Source organism: Leucoraja erinacea, chromosome 35 (assembly GCF_028641065.1).
Source record: "Leucoraja erinacea ecotype New England chromosome 35, Leri_hhj_1, whole genome shotgun sequence".
NCBI classification, from domain to species: domain Eukaryota; kingdom Metazoa; phylum Chordata; class Chondrichthyes; order Rajiformes; family Rajidae; genus Leucoraja; species Leucoraja erinaceus.
This window is the reverse complement of record NC_073411.1, coordinates 4,563,853-4,575,258: the sequence shown is the minus strand read 5'-3', so window position 1 is coordinate 4,575,258 and position 11,406 is coordinate 4,563,853. Positions and strand designations below refer to the sequence as shown.

The window sequence follows — 11,406 nt, the reverse complement described above, 5'->3', positions numbered from 1 at the left end:
TGGGATCTCTTGGAAGGTGACAAAAATGTCAGAGGATAATGTGTTAGATGCGGAGGCTGGTGGGGTGAAGGGTGAGGTCCAGAGGAATTCTTTCCGATAGGTTTCCTTTCCGCTCCTTCCGCAGCCTGTCCTTGTTTTCCAGAGGTGCTGCCTGGCCCGCTGAGATACTCCAGCTCCCAGCTTGGCTGGCGTTGTGGAGAATGTGGATTGCTTCATTATAGCCCTGTCCCACGGTACGAGTTCATTCCAAGAGCTCTCCCGAGTTTAAAAAAAAAATCAAACTGGTGGTAAGCACGGAGAATGAACGTAGCGGGTACGTCGGAGCTCGGGGACGTCTCTTAGCGGCTCGCAACGCTAACGGCAGGCACTCGGGAAGACTCGCTAACGGCAGACTGGTGAAGATTTTTCAACATGTTGAAAAATGTCCACGAGAGCCCCGAGTACCGACGAGTGGCCATTACCGTAAATCTCCGAGTTCGAATCAGGGCAAACACGGGAGAACTCTTGGAATGAACTCGTACCGTGGGACAGGGCTTTGACACTTCCAGCGCACAAAACCTAAGATGGCTTCCTGCCCCAACTAATCTTTGCAAAACCATCTCAATGTCGTTCTGAATTCTGAATTCTGAATTCTGCCTGTGCGGAACTCAGACAAAATAGTAGACGTCAAGGTCCAAGGCAGTGTCTGACACCTCGCTCAGATAGATGCAATCAGACAGAGTGTCTACGCACACACATAGAGCTTTTGAAAAGTGTAACCTGCACTCTGCTTTGTTCTCTTATTGCACCACCTGATCTAATCATGCTTGCGATGATTTGCATGGAGAGGACGCACAACAAAACATCCCACAGTATCTAGACCTTCGATCTAACAAACCACAAAGGTCACAAAGTACAGAGACCCAGGCTACATGAGGCAGCTCTTGTAAACCTCTGCCCCTTTGTTTCGTATCGTTTATTATTGTTGACACATGTACCGGGGTTGGACAGGCTAGATGCAGGAAGATTGTTCACGATGTTGGGGAAGTCCAGGCCAAGGGGTCACAGTTTAAGGATAAGAGGGAAATCCTTTAGGAACGAGATGAGAAAAATATTTTTCACACAGAGGGTGGTGAATCTCTGGAATTCTCTACCACAGAAGGTAGTTGAGGCCACAGTTCATCGGCAATATTTAAGAGGGAGTTAGTTGTGGCCCTTGTGGCTTAAGGGATCAGGGGGTATGGAGAGAAGGCAGGTACAGGATACTGAGTTGGATGATCAGCCACGATCATCTTGAATGGCAGTGCAGTCTCGAAGGGCCGAATGGCCTACTCCTGCACCTATTTTCTATGTCTCTATGTCTATGTCTCTACCGAGGTACAGTGAAGTGTTTAAGAAAGAACTGCAGATGCTGGAAAAAAATCGACGGTAGACAAAAATGCTGGAGAAACTCAGCGGGTGAGGCAGCATCTGTGGAGCGAAGGAATAGGTGACGACACCTAATCCTTTGCTCTCCATAAATGCTGCCTCACCTGCTGAGTTTCTCCAGCATTTTTGTCTATCTTCGAGGTGCAGTGAAAATCTTTTTTGTTGCATGCTATCCAGTTAGGGAAAAGATGATACGTAATTACAATCAAGCCGTCCACAATGTACATTTACTGAACAAAAGGTGTAATGTTTAGTGCAAGATAAAGGCTGGTTAAAGATTGTCCGAGGGTTTCCAATGAGGTAGATGGGAGCTCAGGACCGCCCTCTAGTTGGAGTTTGGATGGTTCAGTTGCCTGATAACAGCTGGGAAGAAGCTGTCCCTGATTCTGGGGGTGTGCGTTTATTTCACACTTCTGTAGCTCCTGCCTGCTGGGAGAGGGGAGAAGAGGTGACACTGGTCCTTGATGATGCTGCTGGCCTTGCCGTCCACAAGGCAGCGTGAAGTGTAGATGGAGTCAATGGAAGGGAGGTTGGTTTGTGCGATGGTCTGGGCTGCGTCCACAACTCTCTGCGATTTCCTGCAGAAATGTAGGAACAAGGCAATGCAGGAGCTGGGCCTTGCTTGTGAGACTAGTCCTTGGCTGCGCCGAGGCAGCGTGAAGTGTCGGAGACGTTCATGTTGTCCGCTGCTCAAGGTGTGGGCTCTTACACATCGGCGAGACCAAACGTAGACTGGGCGACAGTTTCGCTGAACACCTTCGCTCAGCCCGCCTGGACCAACCTGATCTCCAGGTTGCTAAACACTTTAATTCTCCTTCCCATTCCCACACAGACCTTTCTGTCCTAGGCCTCCTCCATTGTCAGAGTGAGGCTAAATGCAAATTGGAGGAACAGCATCTCACGTATTTCGCTTGGGCAGCTTACAGCCCAGTGGTATGAATATTGATTTCTCTAACTTCAAGTAACCCCTGCATTCCCTCTCTCTCTATCCCTCCCCCCCCCCCCCCCAAGTTGCACAATGGCCTCCTATATCAGTGTTACTTTTTTGCATATCTTTCATTCGTCACTATATCTCTCGTTTCCCTTTCCCTTGACCATTCTGAAGAAGAGTCTCGACACGAAACATCGCCCATTCTTTCTCTCCAAAGACGCTGCCAGTTACTCCAGCATTTTGTGTCTACCCTCGGTTTAAACCAGCATCTGCAGTTCCTTCCTAAACAAGTCACACACGGCAGGTGGAGGTGCTCCACAAGCAGCTGGGACCGGGGGTCACCGACCTGGGGGTTGTCCATGTACCACAGGAGCGCGTTGTCCGACGTGTCCAAGATGAAGTATCGCCGCAGGAACTTCCCGCTGCCCTCGACCTCCTCGATGTCCAGGAACCCACAGACACGACTGTACCGATCCACATAAGGCATCTCCGTTCCCACTGATCATCACACTGAGGGAGCACAAGGTAGTACAAGGAATTACAAGGGCGACCAATGCCTTTGGGCACAGAGAAATCACAAGCATCTTTTACAAATGTGAATGGCCATGTTTATAAAACACAGCGGTGGGAGGTGTGGGATAAACAGTCAATCTTTGCTTATAAAAGCCAGGGACTGTCTCTCTGTCTCTGTCTGTCGCTGTCTCTGTCTCTGTCTGTCTCTGTCACTGTCTCTGTCTCTCTCTCTGTCTGTCGCTGTCTCTCTCTCTCTCTCTTTCTTTCTATCTCTCTCTCTCTCTCTCTCTCTCTCTCTGTCTCTGTCTCCCTCTCTCTCTCTCTCTGTCTCCCTCTCTCTGTCTCTCTCTTTCTCTCTCTCTGTCTCTGTCTCTCTGTCTCTGTCTCTGTCTGTCTCTGTCTCTCTGTCTCTCTCTTCTCTCTCTCTCTCTCTCTGTCTCTCTCTCTCTCTCTCCCTCTCTCTCCCTCTCTCTCTCTCTCTCTCTCTCTCTCTCTCTGTCTCTCTCTGTCTCCCTCTCTCTCTCTCTCTCTCCCTGTCTGTCACCCTCTCTCTCTCTGTCTCTCTCTCTCTCTCTCTCTCTCTCTCTCTCTCTCTCTCTCTCTCTCTCTCTCTCTCTCTCTCTCTCTCTCTCAATTTCAATTTCAATTTAAAAACTTTATTGGCATGATAAAAAAACATTGTTATATTGCCAAAGTATAAAACATGACATACATGTTTAAAATGCATCAATATAAATACAAGTATACAGTGCATGGATAGATATGTCCCTGTACATAAACTTGCAATAGGCCGATAGCCCTTTATTGATGCTACACGTTCTTGCAGCTGTAAGCAGTACAACACAATAGCAAGTTTAGCAATTCAATATTCATTTCCTAGTGTTAGTTAATGTTGATTAGTGTGTGCGTACATATGTGCATGTTGGTCATTCACCGTCTCTCAGGTTGGGGCATGCTGTTACGTATTGTGCACCAAGATGTGCCGTATTTCCTTCGCCAAGGATTATTCTTAGTTTTGATGTATCATCTAGTTCTTTAAAGTCAGGGGTTGCCACACTGAGTTTGTCAAAGTATGCTTTCCTTGTTTTGTCAATTTCTTTGCATTTTAGGAGGAAGTGCGCCTCTGTTTCAACCTCATCTGTCAAACAGTGGCTGCATATTCTGTTTTCGCTTGGTTGCCAGAATCTCTTCTGTCTTCCTTTTTCAACTGCCAAGTAGTGGTCACTTAACCTGTATTTGGTGAGGGCCTGTCTCTGCTTTATGTCTCTAACAGTTGAGAGATAGTCTGCCAATTTATAATCTCTTTTTAGGGAACGGTAACATTCTAATCTGCTTTGGCTTTTGGTTTCTTTATCCCAATGTTCCAAGTACGTTTCTTTACATTGTTTGATAATTTGGTTCACTCTAACTGGTGATCTGTCTCTCTCTCTCCCTCCACCAACAAAGATACCCATCAAATTAGTTCACCATGATTTGCATTTGACAAATCTATGCTGGCATTCTTTACACATTTGACCCTAGTTACCAGCAATTCTGTCAACAAATATTGATTTAACTTTCCCCAACACTGAATTGAGCTTTTTGTTTTATATGTATGGGCTGCCTTTGATTTGAAATGGTAATAAACTGAGGAAAGATGAAAAATATTTGGCGACAAGAGCTTTGTTAAAGAATTGAAAACTCCCTGAAGATTTAACCTTGTATTTCATAAACAGATGGATCCATATAACCATATATAACCATATAACAATTACAGCACGGAAACAGGCCATCTCGGCCCTACAAGTCCATGCCGAACAAATTTTTTTTTCCCCTTAGTCCCACCTGCCTGCACTCATACCATAACCCTCCATTCCCTTCTCATCCATATGCCTATCCAATTTATTTTTAAATGATACCAATGAACCTGCCTCCACCACTTCCACTGGGAGCTCATTCCACACCGCCACCCACACATTAGGTCAAAGGTCCAGAATGCAATCTCCCATCCACTGTAACTGCAGTTGAGTTGCTGTTTAATGTATTCCTCTACAGGGTGGCGCAGGTTCGATCCCGACTACGGGTGCTGTCTGTACGTTCTCCCCGTGACCGTGTGGGTTTTATCCGGGTGTTCCGGTTTCCATCCCATTCCAACCCGAGGTTAATTGGCCTCCGTAAATTTGCCCCTAGAGTGTAGGATAGAACTGGTGTACGAGTGATCGATGGTTGACGTGGACTCGATGGGCCGAAGGACCTGTTTCCTCGCTGTATCTCTAAACTAAATTAAAGCTGCTTGGACAATAACCATATAACATATAACCATATAACAATTACAGCACGGAAACAGGCCATCTCGGCCCTACAAGTCCATGCCGAACAAATTTTTTTTTTTCCCCCTTAGTCCCACCTGCCTGCACTCATACCATAACCCTCCATTCCCTTCTCATCCATATGCCTATCCAATTTATTTTTAAATGATACCAATGAACCTGCCTCCACCACTTCCACTGGGAGCTCATTCCACACCGCCACCACTCTCTGCGTAAAGAAGTTCCCCCTCATATTACCCCTAAACTTCTGTCCCTTAATTCTGAAGTCATGTCCTCTTGTTTGAATCTTCCCTATTCTCAAAGGGAAAAGCTTGTTCACAATCACCTCTGGTGACCCCAAAGTACAAAATTTGTAAGGCGATTAACATTTTGGGGAATGGATAGTCCACACCCAGAGAATGCAATGCTACTAATACATGATAATATCTTTGGTGATATGTAGCACTCCATACACATTAAAGGGAATTTTATTCAAGTCAAGTCAAGTCAAGTCAAGTCAAGTTTATTTGTCACATACACATACGAGATGTGCAGTGAAATGAAAGTGGCAATGCTCGCGGACTTTTTGTGCAAAAGACAAACAACAAAACAACCAAACAAATTATAAACACAATCATAACACACATATTCTTTTACATAATAAATAATGGAAGGAAAAACGTTCAGTAGAGTTAGTCCCTGGTGAGATAGGCGTTTACAGTCCAAATTGCCTCTGGGATGAAACTCCTTCTCAACCTCTCCGTTCTCACAGCATGGCAACGGAGGCGTTTACCTGACCGTAGCAGCTGGAACAGTCCGTTGCAGGGGTGGAAGGGGTCTCCCATGATTTTATTTGCTCTGGAGTTGCACCTCATGTTGTATAGTTCCTGCAGGGGGGGCAAGCGAAGTTCCCATAGTGCGTTCGGCCGAACGCACTACTCTCTGCAGAGCCTTCTTGTCCTTGGCAGAGCAATTCCCAAACCAGATATTAAACTTTCCAATGGGATTCAGTGCCAACAATAGTGATGAAATATTGATTGATTGAGAGATACAGCTTCAAAACAGGCTCTTCGGCCCATCGAGTCCACGCCGACCATCGATCACCCATTCACACTAGTTCTATGTTATCCCACCTTCTCATCCACTCCCTACACACTAGGGGGCAATTTACAGAGGGTTGATTAACCAACAAACCCACACGTCTTTGGGATGTGGGAGGAAACCAGGGGCACCCGGAGGAAACCCACGAGGGTCAATAGACAATAGACAATAGACAACAGGTGCAGGAGGAGGCCATTCGGCCCTTCGAGCCAGCACCGCCATTCAATGTGATCATGGCTGATCATCCCCAATCAGTACCCCGTTCCTGCCTTCTCCCCACGGGGAGAACGTGTAAACTCCGTACGGACAGCACCTGAGGTCAGGATGGCACCCGGGTCTCTGGTGCTGTGAGGCTGGAACGCTAGCTGTTGTAAGCCTGTCTTTTTATTAAAATGGTAGAACGAGTGTACGAGTGATTGTTGGTCACGGTAGACTTAGTGGGCGATAGTCCTGCTTCTATATAGGGTCATTGTCTTTAAACTGGACCATTCAGTCCATCTGATCCACACTATCCCAGCCTGCAGTACCTGGATGATCAAGATGGCCACACGCACTTACATGCAAGCCCCTGGATTTGCTGACAGCACTAGTAACTGATTGTCGGAAGAGCTGGGAGCATTTATTCACACTGTCAGAATTTAGTTTTGCCCATTAAAAACAAAAATCAGCAAACATGAAGCCAAATGAAACCTTTCTCCTCAGTCTGCATGTGATGTGCATCCCTCCATTCCCTCCCTGCATAATCGTGTTAGTCCTCTAATATCCTGGAATGCGTGGACAGAGTCAGAAGATTTGCTCAAAGTCCTTATCAATGTGGAAAGCTGAGGGAACAAGAGACACAAAGTGCTGGAGTAACTCAGCGGGTCAGGCAGCAGCATCTCTGGAGAACATGATTAGTTGATGTTTCGGGTCGGGACCCTTCTTCAGACTAATTGGGGGCTGGCGGGGGGAGTAGAGAAAGCTGGAAGAAAGGAGGGGAAGGGAAAAAGAGTGGAAGGGAATAGTTGAACACAAGTGAGTGTGGGGGGGGGGGGGGGGGGGTGCTGGGCAGATGATTGGACAAAGGGCAGATAGAGAAGAAAGCAGAAGGTGTGAGACAAAAGAGTGAAGAGTTGAATAGTGAAGCCAGAGGAAGGAATGTAGGGGGAGGGGAGAAAATGGGCGCAGGTCCAGGTGGGGGGTGTGGGAGAGGGGGGTGGGGGGGGGGGGGGGGGGGGGGGGGGGGGGGTGGGGAGAGGGGGTGGGGGGGGGGGGAGATGGGTGGGGGGGGGGGGGGGGGGGGGGGGTGGGTGTGAGAAGTTAATAAAATTGGAGAAAGTTAGGGATCTGTACTTGGCCCTATCAAAGCTGTTTTGAGGCATGACATGGGCTGGGCTTGTTCCTTTCCACCTGCCCTTCCCAACCCCAGGCAGAGTGGAGCTATGTGACATCCCTCTGCCAACTTCACTGTTGATGGATATGAACGAGTTCCCCAGAGATGCTGCCTGTCCCGCTGAGTCATTCCAGCACTTTGCGGCACGGTGGCGCAGCGGCAGAGTTGCTGTCTCACGGCGCCAAGGACCCGGGTTTGAGCCAGATTATGGGTGGTGTATGTACCTGTCACTGTGTGGGCTTCCCCTGAGTGCTCCGGTTTCCTCCCACATTCTAAAGACGTACGTACGTACGGGTTTTCAAGTTGATTCGGTAAAATTTGTTCATTGTCCCCAGTGTGAAGGACTATGCTAGCTTTTGGGGTGATCGCTGGTTGGCGCGGACTCGGTGGGCCGAAGGGCCTGTTTCCACGCTGTGTCTCTAAAGTCTAAAGTGTCTTCAGAATGGACTCCGTTCAGGCTGCATGGTTTTACTGAATGTCAAGTAGACAGTTTATTGTCATGTGTCCCAGATAGGACAATGAAATTCTTGTTTGCTGCAGCACAACAGAACATAGTAAACATAAATACAGGACATATCATATCAGTGAGTCCATATACCATTTATTAATATATACACACATCAATAAATAATCAGATAAAGTGCAAATAAACAGAAAATGGTCTATTAATGTTCAGAGATTTGTTTCAGTTGAGTTAAATAGCCTGATGGCTGTGGGGAAGCAGCTATTCCTGAACCTGGACGTTGCAGTCTTCAGGCTCCTGTACCTTCTACCTGAAGGTAGCAGGGAGATGAGTGTGTGGCCAGGATGGTGTGGGTCCTTGATGATGCTGACAGCCTTTTTGAGGCAGCAACTGCGATAGATCCCCTCGATGGAAGGGAGGTCAGAGCCAATGATGGACTGGGCAGTGTTTACGACTTTTTGTAGTCTTTTCCGCTCCTGGGCGCTCAAGTTGCCGAACCAAGCCACGATGCAACCGGTCAGCATGCTCTCTACTGTGCACCTGTAGAAGTTCGAGAGAGTCCTCCTTGACATACCGACTCTCCGTAATCTTCTCAGGAAGTAGAGGCGCTGATGTGCTTTCCGAATAATTGCATCAGTGTTCTGGGACCAGGAGAGATCTTCAGAAATATGCACGCCCAGGAATTTGAAGCTCTTGACCCTTTCCACCATCGACCCGTTGATGTAAACGGGACTGTGGGTCCCCATCCTACCCCTTCCAAAGTCCACAATCAGTTCCTTGGTTTTGCTGGTGTTGAGGGCCAGGTTATTGTGCTGGCACCATTTGGTCAGTCGGTCGATCTCACTTCTATTCTCTGACTCATCCCCATCAGTGATACGTCCCACAACAGTGGTGTCGTCAGCGAACTTGATGATGGAGTTCGCACTGTGACTGGCTACGCAGTCATGAGTATAGAGTGAGTACAGCAGCGGGCTGAGCACGCAGCCTTGAGGTGCTCCCGTGCTGATTGTTATCGAGGCTGACACATTTCCACCAATACGGTCAGTCTGTGCTTTAAATGAGGAAGTCGAGGATCCAATTGCAGAGGGCGCGCAGAGACCCAGATCGGAGAGCTTGGTAACGAGCTTGGAGGGGATGATTTCCACTCTTCCACTCCTGCTCCCTACCTGTTTGGCCCAGATGTGCTTGCTGTTCCAACCAGGAGCACTTTCTCACTCCGTCTAAGCAACCACCCCACCCCACCAATGATCAGCACCCGCAGGCAAGCAGCCACAAAGGAAGAGGAAGGAACTGCAGATGCTGGTTTACACCAAAGATAGACACAAAATACTGGAGTAACTCAACGGTTTTAGTGTTAGAGATACAGCGCGGAAACAGGCCCTTCGGCCCACCGGGTCCGCGCACACTAACACTACCCGCCACCCACTCAGGACAATCTTTACCTTTACCAAGCCAATTAACCTACAAACATGTACGTCTTTGGAATGTGGGAGGAAACCGAAGATCTCGGAGAAAACCCACACGGTCACGGGGAGAATGTACAAACTCCGTACAGTGAGCACCCATAGTCGGGATCGAACCCGGGTCATTTCAGGTGACGTTTCGGTCGAGACCCCTCTTCAGACCGACTCTCATTCTGACGAAGGGTCTCAACCTGAAACGTCACCTATTCCTTTTCTCCAGAGATACTGTCTGACCCGCTGAGTTAATCCAGCTTTTTGTGCCTAGCTTCAGTTTAAACCAGCATCTGCAGTCCCTTCCTAAATATTATAAATCACATATTTATATATCACTATAAATTCTATAGACTATTATATTTCGGCAAGACCAAGTGCAAACTGAACACCTTCGATCAGTCTGTCTTGGTCTGTGCGATCTCCCGTTTGCAAAACACTTTAACCCTCCTCCCATTCCCTCTCCGACTTTTCTGTCCTGGACCTCCTCCATTGCCAAACGTAAATTGGAGAAACAGCACCTCATATTTCGCTTGGGTAGCTTACACCCCAGCGGTATGATCATCAACTTCTCTAACTACAAGTAACCCTTGCGTTCTCTCTCTCTCCGCCCTCCCCCACACTAGTCATCATACTAGTTTGACTGGAGAAACTCAGCGGGTGCGGCAGCATCTATGGAGCGAAGGAAATAGGCAACGTTTCGGGTCGAAACCCTTCTTCAGACTGATGTGAGGGTGGGGGGGGGGGGGGGGGGGGGGGGGGGGGGGGGTCCGGAAGGAAAGGAGAGAGGTGGAGCCAGAGGGATAAATGAGAAGAGGAGGAGAGGAGACAGTAAAGACTACTTGAAATTAGAGAAGTTGATGTTTATGCCGCTAGGGTGCAGACTGCCCAAGCGGAATATGAGGTGCTGCTCCTCCAGTTTACGGTGGTCCTCACTCTGACCCTAGAGGAGGCCCAGGGCAGAAAGGTCAGATTCGGAATGGGAGGGGGAGTTGAAGTGCTGAGCCACTGGGAGATCAGGTTGGTTATTGCGAACCGAGCGGAGGTGTTCGGCGAAACGATCGCCAAGCCTACGCTTGGTCTCACCGATGTAGATCAGCTGACACCTCGAGCAGAGGATGCAATAGATGAGGTTGGAGGAGATGCAGGTGAACCTCTGTCGCACCTGGAACAACTGCTTGGGTCCTTGAATGGAGTCGAGGGGGGAGGTAAAGCGACAAGTGTAGCATCTCTTGCGGTTGCAAGGGAAAGTGCCCGGGGAGGGGGAGGGTGCGTGTGGGGGAAGGGACGAATGGACCAGGGAGTTGCGGAGGGAGCGGTCTTTGCGGAAAGCAGACAGGGGGGGAAATGGGAAGATGTGGCGAGTGGTGGGATCATGTTGGAGGTGGCGAAAATGACGGAGGATTATTTGTTGTACATGACGGCTAGTGGGGTGAAAGGTGAGGACGAGGGGGACTCTGCCCTTATTACAAGAGGGGGGATGGGGAGAGAGAGCAGTGTTACGGGGTATGGAAGAGACCCTGGTGAGAGCCTCATCTATAGTAGGGGAGGGGAACCCCCGTTCCCTGAAGAATGAGGACATTTCCGATGCCCTGGTGTGGAACACCTCATCCTGGGAGCAGATGCGGCGTAGACGGAGGAATTGGGAGTAGGGGATGGAGTCCTTACAGGAAGCAGGGTGGGAAGAAGTGTAGTCCAGATAGCCCTGGGAGTCAGTGGGTTTATAGTGGATGTCGGTGAGAAGTCTATCACCAGGCCGACCCTGCAACGTCGCCATGGCAACGGGCCTACCTGGTCAGGTTAAGATCCCTGCACTTCCAACAACTGGGACTTGAAAATGGCCCTAATGTAGCGACTCTGTACACCGTCTCAGCGTA

At 48.7% G+C, this 11,406-nt stretch overlaps 1 protein-coding gene across 2 annotated transcripts in view; it reads right to left on the bottom strand.

The window, feature by feature from the left end:
• The window catches only part of LOC129713212 (pleckstrin homology domain-containing family A member 2-like), a 76,114-nt gene that overhangs the window by 45,605 nt on the left and 19,103 nt on the right, over nucleotides 1–11,406 (bottom strand). For both annotated transcript variants that reach the window (XM_055662136.1, XM_055662135.1), the window contains exon 2: nucleotides 2,685–2,848. In XM_055662136.1, the coding sequence (XP_055518111.1) occupies nucleotides 2,685–2,825 (141 nt within the window). In that variant the 5' untranslated portion in view covers nucleotides 2,826–2,848. The remainder of the gene's footprint in view (nucleotides 1–2,684; nucleotides 2,849–11,406) is intronic.